General features: G+C 41.6%; 3 protein-coding genes across 5 annotated transcripts; 2 read left to right on the top strand and 1 right to left on the bottom strand.

Annotated features, from left to right (window-relative positions):
* The first annotated feature begins 351 nt into the window (after positions 1-351).
* fam234b (family with sequence similarity 234 member B) lies at positions 352-11450 on the top strand. 2 transcript variants are annotated; one of them, XM_010896697.3, is made up of 12 exons: positions 352-439; positions 2539-3084; positions 5189-5311; positions 6046-6297; positions 6433-6548; positions 8488-8647; positions 8779-8920; positions 9091-9285; positions 9380-9461; positions 9578-9745; positions 9895-10015; positions 10105-11450. In XM_010896697.3, exons 1-12 carry the CDS (start codon positions 403-405, stop codon positions 10332-10334), a joined length of 2172 nt encoding a protein of 723 aa, XP_010894999.2. In that variant the 5' UTR covers positions 352-402; the 3' UTR covers positions 10335-11450. The 2 variants fall into 2 exon arrangements, with proteins under 2 accessions (XP_010894999.2, XP_010894998.2); XM_010896696.3 differs by having other exon boundaries at positions 9892-10015.
* Positions 11451-11757: 307 nt separating this feature from the next.
* Positions 11758-13867, top strand: LOC114840200 (single-pass membrane protein with aspartate-rich tail 1b). Of its 2 annotated transcripts, XM_029123047.2 has the most exons (3): positions 11758-12383; positions 13093-13233; positions 13387-13867. In XM_029123047.2, the coding sequence occupies exons 1-2, from the start codon at positions 12174-12176 to the stop codon at positions 13228-13230; spliced, it is 348 nt and encodes a 115-aa protein (XP_028978880.2). In that variant the 5' UTR covers positions 11758-12173; the 3' UTR covers positions 13231-13233; positions 13387-13867. The 2 variants fall into 2 exon arrangements, with proteins under 2 accessions (XP_028978880.2, XP_028978879.2); XM_029123046.2 differs by having other exon boundaries at positions 13093-13867.
* Positions 13868-14526: 659 nt separating this feature from the next.
* On the bottom strand, positions 14527-15691 carry ndufa6 (NADH:ubiquinone oxidoreductase subunit A6). Its single transcript, XM_010896698.4, has 3 exons — positions 15525-15691; positions 14928-15043; positions 14527-14739 (listed from the first exon to the last, which is right to left on the bottom strand). The coding sequence occupies exons 1-3, from the start codon at positions 15661-15663 to the stop codon at positions 14608-14610; spliced, it is 387 nt and encodes a 128-aa protein (XP_010895000.1). The 5' UTR covers positions 15664-15691; the 3' UTR covers positions 14527-14607.
* Positions 15692-16219: the final 528 nt, after the last annotated feature.

Genomic DNA, 16219 nt, shown 5'->3' with positions numbered 1-16219 from the left:
ACATTTTCTTAGAATACAAATGAACGATTAACGATTTTACTGAATAACGGTTATCGAAGTTAACTTTAGTGAACGTATTAATGGTTAACGAAGTTGCACTGAGGTGCAGCGTGGTGGTAGGAGCATATTGCTAAGATTTGCGCTGGCTATTTAGAAATTATAAATTCAGTCAAAAACTCAACAACAGAATGTGAAGGGGTCTGAATACTTTCCGAAGCCACTGTGGGTTAAAAATTATATTGATTTAGTTATTTTTGATGTCAGATGATTTCGAGATCAGTTAGTAAAGGTCCTTCAGTCTCTTTCGAACGCCCCCCCCCCCCCCCCGGGCTGAGCTAAACAGCCCACACACACGTCGTTTGAAAAGAGAAATTCTGCAGCTCAGCGCCGTTACAATTTGCAATGGCTGCAGCTTTGTCCCGTGCTCTAAAATTGCCCGGTAAGAAACGCGTTACAAATATTTGGGTGAATGTTGGTGAAAGTAATTGAATATGTTGTTAATGTTGTGTATAACCCATGATTTTGTGTAGTCTGTAGTCGTGGTTTCTCTCAAATCAGTTGTGTTGTTATTCCGTTACGTTAGCTTACACAAGCTAACGTTAGCTACCTACAGTAGTACTGTAGTTAGTAACAATATTACCTTGAACACAGGTGCGTGGAAGCTATTGCCTATTGCAAAGCTATTGCAATAATTATGTCATTGTGTTTTCATCTGACGGTTCTGAATTTTGTTGGAAAATAAGACAGTTATTATCACTGTTTTACATTTATTTTCATTCAACCTTTACAGGATAAAAATTCATATAGCCAAATGCGCTGACATAGCTATAATACAGTAACGTGACAAATTTAATACAATACGGTACAGTAACGTGAGTTGAATACGTTGCTAAATTTTCGTTGCTCGCTGTCATAACAACATCAAGCTTCAGATTTCGTGTTCATCATTAATTTAATGTGTTAATTCATATTAGATATCCATTGTGCTGCTGCTAGCTAAATAATTATAGTTGTTATATGTTATAATATTATCCTTCTGACCCCTATCAGTGGTTACGCAGATATTCCGTCGAATATTCATCAACTGTGGTGAGCCGGAAGAAATTAAGATACCCCTGCACCCTTTTCTTTCCTTTCCAAAAAAGTTGAAAAGGGAAGTTTTGAATGAGCAACAGAACACGTTCAATTTGCAGTGGTCTCTTAATTTTTAACCCTTCTTTTCCTCACTCAAAACCTTCCCTTTCGACCTTTTTGGAAAGGAAAGAAAAAAGGTGCAGTGGTCTCTTAATCTTTTCCGGAGCTGTATTTAATTTGTTCTCGCTTTCATTCTAGTGTTAGAATCTCAACAGTCAATACGTTGAATAATGTTAATTGTTCAAACCAATGTTTGCCCTGTACAGCTGCAGTCCTTCAAACAGGTCTAATTCATACTTTTGATAAAAACTTCGGAAATAAAACAACCCACTTTAACAACCAATTAAGTCCTATGAATGTGTTATTTTGAGTAAAAAGTTTGTAGGCCAGATGCGTTTTCATTATAAGTATGGATTTCACGTGGTTGTATGACTGGGACACTGGCTAGAATGCCAGTTTTCACGTAGGATTTAAAGTAACAAATAAGGAATACATTCGCACTTCTATTTACTTGAGAAAACCACTGTCTGGTCTGTAGAATTTGTGTTGCAAGCATTTCCGCAAATGTTGCGATGTTGTGCCACTACGTTAAACCGTTTATGGTCCCAGCTTGAGCATCGCAACTTGTAGTTCCTGAAAATAATCAGCAAATATTAAGGGAAACGCTAGATATGCAGTAGCAAAATAGCAGAAGAATCTCCAAACAAATTGATTTAATGTTTTGTTTCTGCCGTTATTTCAGTGTATTTTTCGTTCAAATCTGACCCAGATTGCCTTCAAATTTTTTCCCCGTCCAATTTATACTTTATGACAAGTTTTATTGGTCAACTGTGAACGCGGACAGTCAAAGATCTAGGTGTCCTACAAATCATAACTTCCCAAGCCATTCTGTTCTTAGTACTCTGCTCCCTCAACCAGGAACTATTTGCCAGAACGTATGTGCTCATGAGGGAACGTTTTCACTGTCTAACAACCACAGTTGAGCTTGCAGGCCCCTTGGCCCATCACAAGTAGTCACTAGAGCATAAGACAAGGCAACACTTCATGTTTTGAACTTTCTATTGAGCACCACCAGGCTCTCTGTCAGGTCATTTTCGCTGGGGCAGATCCATTATACAGTGTTTTCCCTGTACTCAGTTCCCAGGAGTTCCTAACCACTATTAAATCATTGCCAGCGCGTTATAAAAATATTATGTAAAGAAAAGTTACATACAGTACATTTCTTCAGAGACACAAAATGAAATGAATAATGCTACTTTTTAGCGATTCTACTATAGATTATTTAATGAAGTAGATGCAGTTTCCAGTAGTGTTAACAAACTGGCAGGAAGATACAACTGCCGCTGAAAAACAAACGCTAGAGGAAAGACATCTGTTAAACAGACGTGTGTGTTTCTCCACCAGGGAAGAAGTGCTCTGAGTTGGGAGAGTATGATCCTCTCACACAGGCTGACAGTGAGGACGACAGTGAGGATGACGACCTAGTCCTCAATTACCCCCACAATGGCCTGGGAAGGGGCAACTGCACTGGAGCAAGCACCTCAGAGCTGAGGGGCGGGAGAACGGGGAGGCTTGTCGCAGACGAAGATGGGGCAGAGGAGGAAGAGGAGGAGGACAAGTGGAGAGAGCGCCTCCCGGGAAAAACTAGGCAGGAGAAGGCGGAGAAGGGCCTGCAGTACTGGAGCCAGAGGGAGACGAACAGGGATGGAGGAGTGGAGGAAGGAGGAGGCCCTGGTGCTCCTGGTGGCTCTGGACTCGGTGTTAGTGCCAGTGTTGACCCAGAAGGAAAGAAAGCGAACGTGAGGGGAGCCATCCGTGCAGCGTTCTTCCTGGTGCCTCTCGTCTGTGTCATGATGCTGGTGCTGTTGTGTGCCTTTCTGGTTCCTTGCCAGCAAGGGGAGCTGGACCAACGACCGCAGTGGGAGAGAGAGTTTGGTGATCACGTGGGAGGTGAGCAACGAGCGATATCTCTTACAATATCTTTCAGTGAAAGTATCGATAGCAAAACAACAATGAAAAAACTATGTTTTTTTCCAGAAGGTCTGGTCAGCTCTTCCTTTTGTATCGGAATGGCTTATCTTTGACCCAGTAATGCAGAACTTAAAATCTAGTTCTCATCAACTAACAGAAAATTCACTGTAAAGTGTTTTGTTTGGGGAACATCAACACATTTTAATAAGAAAGGGATTCCATAACATTGTGAATGGCTTTAGTAAATCAGTTTATATAGGAACAGGGTGGCTGGGAGATCCCTTAGAGATAGGGTGAGAAGCTCGGTCACCCGGGAGGAGCTCAGAGTAGAGCCGCTGCTCCTCCACACCGAGAGGGGTCAGCTGAGGTGGCTTGGGCATCTGTTTCGGATGCCTCCGGAACGCCTTCCTGGGAAGGTGTTCCGGTCCCGTCCCACCGGGAGGAGACCCCGGGGAAGACCTAGGACACGCTGGAGGGACAATGTCTCCCGGCTGGCCTGGGAACGCCTCAGTGTCCCCCCGGAAGAGCTGGAGGAAGTGTCTGGAGAGAGGGATGTCTGGGCATCTCTGCTTAGACTGCTGCCCCCGCGACCTGGCCCCGGAAGATTAATGAATGAATGAATGAGTTTATATAGGGTAAGATTTTGGAAACTGTCTAATTTCAACAGTTGTTTATTGTGGGGAAATGCAGAGTAGAGAATTAAGTTGGCTAGCTGTTTTTACACTGACACAATTTTCACCATTGCTTGTAGAGCTTTGCTTTGTGGTTGATTGAGTTGTATAAATTAATATCAGTTGCACTCATCATCAATTAATGAATCCTGCACACATTAGCAATTATATAAAACGATTAGATTTTGGGATATTCAGACTCCTTCACTTTCTCCACATTTTGTTGACTTACAGATATAATTTCTAATTGATTTAAAAAAAAAGTGATCTCCGAGAGAATTGTGTCATATGTCTGGGGAAGGTTGTAAACACATTGCCAAAGCATTGAAAGTTCCCAGATGCACAGTGGGTTTCAGAATTCGAATGGAAAATGTTTGGAACGTCCAAGGCTTCCTAGAGCTGGACACCCGGGCAAACTACATAACTGGACAAGGAGGGCCTAGGTGAGGGAGGTGATCAAGAACCCAATGGCCACTAATAGAACCTTTGAGTTTTTCTGCAGCGATTGGAAAACCGGCAAGAAGAACACACATCTCTGTAGAACTCATATTAATCAGGCCTGTATGGTAGACTTGCTACATGGAAGCCACTCCTGACTAAAATGCATGTGATGTGCCGCCAGTAGGACACTGGGAGCATGAGGAATAATATTCTCAGGTCTGATCACAATCAAACGATTCTACCTGAATCCCAAGCGCTACATCAGGCTTAAAAGATCAAATGTATCACCTGGCTAATGCCATCCCTACAGTGAGGTATAAAGCTGTGGGGCTGCTTCTCTGCGGCAGGAACTGGGAGACTGACCAGGATTTAGGGAAGGATGAACAGAGCAGAATACATTGAGGTGCTTCAAGAAATCGTGACCCAGAGTGCACAGGAGATTCAACAGCTGATCTCGAATTTTCCTGGTATCATACTTTTTTGCTGTATTCATGTTTTGAGAAGGCAAATACATTTTGTTCAATACAATGTTGGACAGATCCTTTGTCAGTTTCGTTTCCACAAAATGCTTGTTTTGAGAAAAACAGATTTAGCTGCTTGGACCTGTGGACAAAGATACAGGTCTGGTCAGACCAGTAATACTGTTGCTTAGTGTTGTGCTTTAGGTTAAGGTATGCACACAGTCAGCATTACAGTAAACTGTATGAGAAAGCAGTTGACTGTTTGCCTTTGACTTGTTTGAGTTTGCTGACTGTTTGCCTTTGACTTGTTTGAGTTTGCTGACTGTTTGCCTTTGACTTGTTTGAGTTTGCTGACTGTTTGTCTTTGACAGTTTGAGTTTGCTGACTGTTTGTCTTCGTGTGTCTAAGCTATGATGACTGATTACAGTGATTATTTTAACAGCATGTCATCCAAGCAACTGCAGTTATGGTTCAGTGAATAGTAGTAACAGTGTGTTTTATTTACTCTAGGTGTTACCCCACCTCCTCTTGCTCTGTTGGATGTCAACAATGATTCATTCGAAGATGTGCTAATAGGAGTTACTCAAAAGAGTAACACCTCCCATCTTTCCAGTTCTGTGGGGAACTACAAAGGTAAGAGGAGGGGTCTTTTCCAGGCATTCTCAGGCCTTCAGCCAAACATTCTGCGATATGAATTGTCATATCTAGTTAATCCTGCCATCAGGGATGTCACGTTATGTGAATGTTGAATTTCGATATGTTTCCAGAGAAATTTACACGATTCTCGATACCACGGCAAGCCAGTCTAAAACAACAATAGTGTTATTATAATTTTTTGGGTCAAATGGTTTAAATGTTTTTGTGAAATGCACTGCAGTGAGTGCCTTGCTGGCTAAACAGAACTTTCAGAGTAGAGACAAACAACCACTAATGTTCATGGCAAAAACCATGCTATCATGGAGTGCGTAGGCGAGGAAGCAGGCGCAGGCAGAAGGTAGTCAATGTTCACTTTTTAATAAACAAACACATACAAATAGAAAGGGCTGACTTAAGCAGCAAAACGGATGCACTCATCGGTTACACATGAACACGTAACTGACGACAACACAACACGACAACAACAATGATCGACAAATGTAGGGAGCAGAGGGAATTTGACATAATTTAATGACGTGTGCAGCTATTCTTAGGTACAGTCAATACTAACAAACGTTGAAAATGGAGATTAGAAGCGTTGGTACATAATGGTACCTAATTGGAATTGGAAGTGTGAATTGTCGTGCCGTACTTATTAGCCATAGTAAACTGCTGAGGTACTTTGCAACACACAAACAAACCCGCCGTTCCTCCCTTTCTGCCTCCCCCAGAGCATAGTGTGCTGGCACTGTCTGCAGTCAGCGGTGAGTTGCTATGGAGACAAGTTTTCAGGGAGCCTGTAGAGTCCATCCAGTGTGGCCTGCAGTACGAAGCCCACCCATCACCACTGCCAGCAGGGGGTGCTGCCCTCAGAGCCTTCCCCCACAGTGCCATTCCCCTGTCTGGCCTGAGAGACAGGGCCAACGGTCCCGTGTGTCTGCTCAGTGGGTCTGCACACCTCACCGCTGTCAATGGCACAACAGGTCAGACGACAGTTTCACAGCAAGAAACATGATAATGGTAGCAGTTGATGTTTATAATCATAAATAATGTGCAGTAGGTTTTTTTTACATTTTTTATGTTCCAATAAGAAGATTACCTCTTATTTTCACCATCAGGTAGGGAGCTGTGGTCTGTAACCCCAGGAAAAATAGAGTCCCAGGCCATCGCCGTTCCAGATCTACAAGGAGACACTGTTCCTGACTTGCTGATTGCTACTTTACCTGCTGACCAGGTATGACAATCTCTGGCAAGACACCTAAACATATTAATTACAATAGTTATAAGACAATTACTACACTATAAACCTTATGATTAATGTAGCGCATACACCCTGATTAGATTAGATTAAACTTTATTGTCATTGAACAGTACAAGAACAGTACAACAAAATGCAGTTAGCATCTAACCAGAAGTGCAAATAGAAGAGGGCATGACATTTACAAGCAATAAATATATGGATATTTCAGGTGGATTGTATAGATGTGCAGTGAAGGCAAATGCAGTACAAATGGCAATACTAAATGTGCAATTAAGGCAAATAGAGGAGGGCTGAAAATGTACAAGTAATATGTATAGTGGATGTTACAAGTAGGATAATAACAGGTACAAAGGGCACTTCTAAATGGCATTCTAGATGTGCACTTGAGGCAAATTGAAGGGGTAAGGTAGCATGTGCAACCGGGATGCTGAGATGGCAGCAATGAGGTCCCCGAGGTAGACATGTATATGTAACAACTGTAAAAATGCAAGCATGATGGCAGTTCTAGATGTGTAAAGAGACAAACTGAATGTGTAAGGTGCGTGTGCAGCTGAAATGCAGGGATAGCAGCAGTGAGGTTCCTGAGGTAGACACGTACTTGTTCCAACTGAAAACTTCCATTATCAGACTTTGCAAGGCAGGGTCAGAGTAGTACAAAGGGAGTCGTGCAACAAGGACCTGAGAGGCAGGGGGGTTGTGTTTAGTGATGGGTCACAGAGTTCAGCAGGGTTACAGTGGATGGGAAGAAACTGTTCCTGAGCCTGCTGGTGCGGGAATGAAGAAACCTGTTCCTCCTGCCTTATGGCAGGACAGCAAACAGTTTTTGGGATGGATGTGAAGGGTCTCTGATGATGTCGCGTGCCCCATGCAGACACCGCTTGCGCTGGAGGTCTACGATGACTGGGAGCTGGGTACAAGTGATGTTTTGGGCGGTTTTCAGGGCCAGGTTGTTATCAGTGCACCATGCCACCAGGCACCTTTCTTCCTCTCTGTAGTCTGACTCGTCATTTTCACTGATCAGGACTACCATCGTGGTGTCTTCTGCAAACTTGCTGATGGTGTTGGAACTGTGTGCAGGAGTGGGCTCAGCACACAGCCTTGTGGAACACCAGTGTTGAGGATCAGGGTGGAGGAGGTTAAGTTGTCTAACCTGACAGACTGGGATCTGTTGGTTAGGAAGTCCAAAGTCCAGTTGCAGAGAGAGGGGCTGATCCCCTGGTCGTGGAGTTTGTTGACCAGCTTCGAGGGGATGACCGTGTTGAATGCTGAGCTAAAGTTTATGAATAGCATTCTCACATAGGTGTTGGTTTGGTCCAGGTGGGTCAGGGCAGAGTGTTAAGCTGTGGAGATGGCGTCCTCTGTAAACCTGTTCGACTGGTAGACAAACTGGTAGGGATCCAGTGTTAGGGGGAGGCAGAGGTGGGCCAGAACTAGTCTTTCGAAGCACTTGATTGTGGGGGTGAGTGCGACAGGTCAGAAGTAATTCAGGCCAGACGCAGTGCTTCGGCACTGGCACAATGGTTGCGGTCTTAAAGCAAGTTGGGACAACCACCTGGTCCTACGACAGGTTAAAATAGTCAGAAAAGACCTCGGTCAGCTGCCCAGCACATGCTCTGAGCACATGCTTGGAGACGCCATCAGGACCAGCATCCTTGCTTGCATTCACCCTCTTCAATACAGACGACACTTCTGTGGTGGATAGACTGAGGGGGGGGTCGTCTGGAGGGAGTTCAGCTTTAATGGCTGGCTCTTTGTTTGTGAGATGATTCTCAGTCGTGTTTCGTCCATTTTGTTTGCCAGTGACCGTACATTAGCGAGTAAAAGGCTAGGTAATAATCTTGATATGCTCATTAATTACAGTTATTTTCCAGTCAGTCTAAAATGTTCATATAATTGCCTGGTTCATTTTCAGGTGTCTGACCTGTCACTGGTGTTGCTGTCTGGGCTGACTGGAGCTCAGCTTGGACATCCTGTGACCTTTAACCTCACAACCTTTAACCTCACGGGCAAGCTAGTTGGTCCTTTGCTTCATGAGACACAGCTGGGCGCACACTATATTCTGTTTGGTCTAGGTAAAGGATTCTGTTTATATCGCACTACATTCTGTTTAGTGTAGGTAAAGGATTCTGGTTTTAATCAAGTACACGGTTTGCAGTTTAAAATGACCAAATGGGTAATATTGTATTTGCTATACATACCCTAGGCACTGTAGAGGCTATATCCCTGAGAGATATTTACAATCAGGCTACTGGAAAAACACCCATATCTCCTGGCCTAAGACTGAAGGACCCTGTCTGGGAGAAGCTTAGGAAAAACCATAACTCTTCTCTCATACACATATCCAGGTAAGGCTGACTAATGTCTTGGGTACACAATTACAAATTGTCCACGTCTGAAGAACCGCTAACTGCACCATTTCATGTATGCTAACTATAAGTCGCTCTGCATAATAGCTTTTCCTAAATGACTAACATTTTCAAAATGTGAATGTATTTGGGTTTTTTTCTCTGTCCAGTGGAACAGAGCAAGTCGAGTTCCTGCTCCCACTAGTGGCTGGCTTGTGTAACAACCACAATCGCCTGGACTCTCTTTCCAACCTCAACTCCAGCCGGAGTGACTGGGTGCTGGTGTGTGGCTCCAGCAAGCTCTCTGTGCTGAGAGAGAAGGACGCACACACTGCATGGACTCTCAGCCTCTCAGCCATACACAGGTAGGAAATACTAAAGGATCACAGAGATCAATATGAAAGTTGAAGGTATGCTTTTGAAGATACAGAGCCTAAACAATCTGAATCATTGTCTCAGTCGACCAGCACCAGGCCAATTCAACGATGACAGAATCCCAGATCTCCTCGTTCAGAAGTCGGGGGCCCCTAGAATGAGAAAAGTATGATGTCCCAGATAATCCCATTTACAGTAATAATAACCTTTCATCAATCTGTGGGATGTACAGCCATTATAGTTCTCAGACTGCTGTAAATGTTTAACATCCATCTCTATCAGATTCAGGTGATTGATGGAGCCAGAGGGCGTAGTCTATGGGAGACAGAATTTATTTGCCCGCGCCTTGACCTGGAAGGTTCCTCGGTCATGACAACATCTGGTCAGTCAGCTTTCCTTTTCTGGGCTGGTGACCCACTGAGACCACAGAAGAACCTCACAAAGACAACTGTGAGTCCTTTGTAGAGTTCTTATAGGGGGCAGAAATACCATGTCAGAGAGAGGAAGTTTTTAATGTTTTGAAACACATGCATTAATTCACATATCGTAATGTGTCGTTCAACACTTGAGATATATCTTAAAACTTGCTCTGTTAGCAGGTTGCCCCAGGGGTGTCTCCAGCCATGCCAGTCATCAGAAAGCTCTTCATGTTGCATCCTGCATATCCCACAGTCCTTCTGGAGCTTGTCAGCACTACAGACACCATACTTACTGCTGCAGGTAATGAGTGCTGCATTTGTATATAATTTTGGCTGTGATTATGGATGCACCACTGCTGATCAGCGGTTTCTCCCTGCTCTCTGTCGTAGTGAGTTACATGGAGCAGCAGAAGGATGCCTCCTACATTACTGTATCCTCCCGGCCTACCTCCGGCCTTGGACCTGGGTCTCGGGTGGTGAAAAGCATGAGCCTCAGGGCAGCAATTGCTGCAGGACAGATTGTGAGGCTGGGAGAGAGCAACACTGCTGGGGGTCCTGTCAGACCGGGAGTATTTGAGATAAACAAGTTCTTCAGGCGTCTCGCCTTCAAACAACATTAGGTACAATAGGATTTTATGACTTGTTTTTTGTGGAATCTGCCTAGTTTTGTGTCATGAAACACTCCATTTCCTTTGTAGAGAGTAGATACCACTTGGTGGTTCTACATCAATAGTGGCACTAAAGGGAACCCACCTGACCTGTTGAAACACACCATGACACGAAGTGAAGGAGACTCAAGCTGTTTAGATTTTCTTTTTTGTCCACATGGTACGATTTTCATTTCCATTGTTACACATTTCAAAGATTTTTTGTTTTTTAATTTACCGTATGTCGTTTTTATTACATGTAAATGTTTTATGAATTGTATTATTTATTAAAGACCAGTCTTTTAAAATATATATTTAATGTAATATATAAATTCCTATTTACCTTGTTTGGGGTGTACTGACATCAAAATATGTAAATAAGTCTGCATATCCAGGAAACATCTAGGAAAGATCAAGTACACTGACTGGAATATTCAGCATGTGTAGTGTCCATTGGCACAATCACCACTGGTTTACTATATTTTCCATCGACAGTGTGAGCAGTAATTACCAGTTTCTCTCTAAATACATTCCTTTCACTTTTTTTCTCTCACACACACACACACACTTTTTAAATTAAACAATTGATGTCTGTGATCAGGCAGAATTACCTAGTTATGTAAAGAGGGACACCATTGTTTCCCCCCATGCTGTATTGATATGCTACTGAAAGTTTTAAGTTTCTCTAATCAATAACTGTTCATTATACTTGATTGCTGAGGGCTGTGTATGGGATACTGGATATTGTTACGTGTATATAATGCCAACCTACTGGAAAACATTTAGGGTAATTCCACAGTAACAGAATAATTCTCAAACAAGAATTCTTCAGTGTGTTACAATGTAAGTAAAAAAAAACTTATTGCAAAGTTAAACCATACATTTCTATGCACAATTACATTTATTTAAGAGTTGTATGGTTTGTTTAACTTGGCAAAAATAGTTTTTTGTTTGGCACATCTTGAAGAGCAACATCTCCAATACAAAGCAAATATGTGACTGCTTCTTGTTACCTACAAATTCAGTGTTTTGTTTACAGGTGTATAATTAAGATGCAGCTCAGTTCACAATAAATGATTTTTAAAAATACTGTTGGTTCATCAATCTTGAGAAATGTAGAATATTGAAACATTTCAGCTAATGACCTTAGGGAAATGTATTTTAAATAGCTTTTCCAGTTTTAGTTTCAGATGATAGGGATCACTACACCAACCAACATTTTGTAAGTAGAACAGCCATTAATGAGTCCCATGGACAGTCAGACAACATTCCTGTTTATCATGCTTTAAAACGCTGAAAGGGTTAAAGACATCTGTAGTGAACCTTTCAATAAAAAGATAAGCATTCACTTAGCAATGGTTTAGCCATAATTTTTTTGGCTATAATTTTTGGCTGTAAGATAATTAATGGGCTGTAAAACCTAATCATAACAAACATTCTATACAGGAATACTTCGGCCTGGAGAGCAGAAACACTTCTGATTTCATCCTCTCTTTCTAATAAACGACAGATTCGGAAATGGGGAACCTGGCTATTGATTCATTACTAGGTAATTAAAAAAAAATTGGGCATGTACTGACGGAGTTTATTGGATCAAATAAGCCTGTCATAGTATCAGAACAAAAATAAACAACAATCAACCATTTAAATTCAACACTGGTATTGGCCCCCCATAAAATAACGCATCACCATATAAAAAAAATAAAATAACGCATCACCAGCCTGCTGCGTCATTTTCACGTATACATACAGTATTTTTGTTCTAGGCACGTCACCCAACTCTACTTTAGGCGTATCACTCGAACGCGCCCAATGATTTCACTTACCGCATTGCTGCAAACATCAACGCCTCGGAATATGGCGCCGGCCTTAGCTCATCTGGCTAGACTGACGGTGCTCAAAAGCAGTCGTGTACCAAAATGTTCTTCAAACATGAATGTAAATAGCTTAGGAGCGGCACTAACTAAGTATCGAACAGTTGTGTACTCACCATCGGGTGGTATTTTGCCAAAACCCAAGAAGGTGAGTCCTCAAAAAGGTTTCCACAATATTCTATAGGACAAATGCCGATTAGTCAGAAAGACAGATTCTATATTCCATAAAAACGATGTCTAGATTTTAAATGTTACTTCATGTAAGTATAGGCATTAGGTGAACAACGTGGTTGCCGTTATGTTTGCAGTTTGATATTATGACATAGGCAGGGTTTATCAATATGTAAAAAAGAACGTGTTTTTATGTTTACGTATTATTCATTTTAGAAAATGACTAGGCAGATATATTTGGAAGTGAAACACTACGTCGTATATCCAGAGTAACTACTTGATTCTTAACGATAGAAGTCTGCTGATATCTTAAGGCAGAATTAGTGTTAAATTCTATCAAACCTGGGTTACAGTATTTACGCCCCCAACAGGTATGCATTCTCTTTTCATAAAATAAAATAGTCTGGGAATGGAATCGACGTTATGTGTTTTAGATGTAAAATATATATCCCAGCTTCAATTAATATTATCCCAGCTTTAATTAATATATTTAGGCCTACCTGGTATTTTACTAGAAATTTTAAAACACGTTAAGCATGAAATATTTGGTGTACATTATTAATTACATTATTTTTTTGGGGGGTTGTGTCATTGTGTATAAAATCACACAACATTGCAGGCTTTTTCTGTCAAAACATGGACTAACCTAGACATGTTTTTGTGATGGAATACTGATCATTGTCCAGACCTCCTTTGGCCTTTTTCGGATTGCTATGGTAGTGATCCCCTTCCTGTATGTTGGAACTCTCATCAGCAAGAACTTTGCTGCGCTGCTGGAAGAACATGACATCTTTGTCCCAGAGGATGATGATGATGATGATTGAAGGGTCTGTATGCCCCAAAATATTACATGACCTGGGTGTGCTGTATCTAGAAAAATAAATCCCCCTGGCTAGATCTCTCAGAATTTAAGTAATATGATTGCATTTTACCTCAGGGAAGGTTAGGTCTATTACTGTTTTTTCTCTCTCTCTCAACAGTTGTTACCACTGAAAGACTATGGGAAGATGTGAATGCTGAAAAGACTTGACTCAAACTCAACAATGCCTTTATAGCTCTTTGTGTGCTTTTTCCTGCTGTCCCTTGTAATGTGTGCCTGCTTGGATACAAAGTGTTTTTTGAGAAGTGATAATTTTTCCTTACTGGACATATTTGCATGCACTGATAACACTTCAACAGTGTCATATATAATATAATACACATATTCATGTGCAAATATATATACACACACACATTAATGTGCAAGAATAAACTCATCGATCTGCCAAAGTAGCACTTCATTTAGCCAGTTATTAATGAAAATAGTGCTATGCTTTTCAGCCATACAAGAACACTGATTTATTTGGGGCCTATTTTGGTGGTTTCTGATATGGTCAACAAGGACGCTTGGTGCTCTTTATTACAACCTGTGGTGTAACTGTTTTTGGTCAACAGATCTAATAAATAATTTATAATGTGTCATCCCTGTTCATTCACAATCTTATTGGAGGCTAAAGAAAAAAATAAACTGATAATTTAACAGGAATGTGTAGAGACAATTCTAACCATGCTGATATAACTTTGTATGAACCATGTTGTTGTCATCCATCGGTCCCACAGAGACTAAAGGGCTGCACTACACTGCACTCAAACTTTGCTCCTCTCCCTGCGCCTACACTAGACACACTGAACACAAATTGCTAATGTGTACATCAACTGTAAATCTATGTTAACATTTTTTATATGTAAACATAGACATGTTTTATACTCAACCCCCATATCGCATTATCTTAGGATGATATCAACGGGGAGCATTTAGGTCCAGGCTTTGTAGACTGTGTATTCTCTCCCTTCTTATCATGTACCACTTGCACCATTACACCAAATATAATTGAGTATATGTACATGTGCTGAGCAGTTAAAGTTGATTCAGAACTTAAAGGATCTCAATAAAGGGTGATCCCAAGGGCTAGTTTGCAAAAACACTCTTCTGTGGCAGTGACCAAGCAGTATTTGGAGCTATGCAGTGCAGGAGCGCATTAGGTGGGCCTCTCTACATCCAAGTGAAAATTAACAGCCACATATCTTAAATTTTAAATCACAAAATAAATGCATGAGTACAATCACGACATCACACAAGATTGGGTAACATAACTATATTTACAGTTCAATAAGGGACTACGTCTGTTTGACAAACCAGGGAAGAAAGTGCTGGGTGCAGTTCATGGGTCATGTCCAACATAAAACCTGGACAGGAAGTCAGCTGAACGTGGGACCTCCGTCTCATGGAAATACCGCATTATGTGGGTCTTTTGCTTCCATACATTTATGGTCTCTTGCAGCTCCATCTTACCCTAAATTGTAAACAAATGTATAAATTAATAATAATATTACACATGATCACTCACAGGTCTTCATATCTGGGTCATCTAACTGCAACTACTCCAGTTAAAGCTCCTTTATTGGAACAATGTGAGGTCTTAAACTATGCACATTTACTGCTTAGGATGGAGCGCATTCACTGCTTAGGATGCAAACTAACCTTAATGACAAGCATGTCAATCACGCGGGGGTCGGTGACGTGCTTGTTTCTTTCAAACATCTCCCTAACTTTGTCTCTCCCCTGGCGAGCGGAGATGTCCAGCTGGAAGGTAGTCACTGTGGAATAAGACACGATGATGTAAATAGATACACATTCAGTCACTTGTCAGGTGAACCTAATTCCTATTCATTTGAACAATCTGCAAATGTAGAAGTAATTGTACAGCCTGTCTAATGTTCCTGTTATGATAAACTAGCGTAACTGCGTAGCCACCACAGATAATATAACTGCTTTATACCTGGCAGCAACTGTAACCAATAGTTAAATAGCTAGCTTCGAGTACTGTACACAATCACGTCCTAACGTTCCGTTCTGGCCTTACAGACTAGAGCATGCAGGCCAACTATTCAAAATAAGTGCTGGTTAACTTGCATACAAAATATGCTCATCCTATAAGTGAGATAAAGTATGACATCAGTATGTAGCTCACGTTATCTCATCTGTAACTAGTGCCTGACAGGTAGCGTTAGCTACATTAGCACGACCTTGACGGTGGGATCCAGCATGTCCACGTACGACAGGGAAAGCTTATTTTACCTGTGTTTGGAACCTCTCGGTACCAGGCACGATACAGTTCACGAACACGGCGCTTGGCTTCTTCCAGATCTCGGCTGAAAATTGGTTTAACAACTTTAGCCGTACCAGCAGCTGTCCGAGCCGCTGCACTGGACGCCATGTTTGTGTCTTTTTTTCTTTTTTTTCTCTCACTGGTTAGCCTTTTGATAATTTTACACTGTCACTTTATAGTGCTGCCACCTAGTGTAAAGGGTATCATTTGGAGCGACAACAGCTCCGAAAACTATTAAGAGACCACTGAACCTTTTTCTTTCCTTTCCAAAAAAGTTGAAAAGGAAGGTTTTGAGTGAGCAACAGAAGGGTTAAAATTAAGAGACCACTGCAAATTGAACGCTTCTGTTCCTCACTCGAAAGCTTCCTTTTCGATTGTTTGGAAAGTATATGTGCATTGGCCTCAATCTTTTCCGGAGATGTATCTGCACTCAAGTCATCCCACAAATCATAAAGGTATGTAGTAAGTGTTTTGGCCCTCCAGGATCGTCGGAGTTGAATAACCCTGATGTAACATGACTGTATATATATAAGTACAGCTGTAGTTTTGCTAGAACACTAATGGTTAATAGGGCAGTAATATCCCATTGAAATAACCTAGTTAAGCCTAGTAAAACAGGTCAAACAGGCTGTCCATTAAGTCACTGAAGTTAAGATGTGCAACT

The sequence above is a fragment of the Esox lucius genome, chromosome 11 (genome assembly GCF_011004845.1).
Source record: "Esox lucius isolate fEsoLuc1 chromosome 11, fEsoLuc1.pri, whole genome shotgun sequence".
Classification (NCBI taxonomy): Eukaryota; Metazoa; Chordata; class Actinopteri; order Esociformes; family Esocidae; genus Esox; species Esox lucius.
Note: the sequence above shows the minus strand (reverse complement) of the source record. Positions and strands in the feature narration are given on the sequence as shown.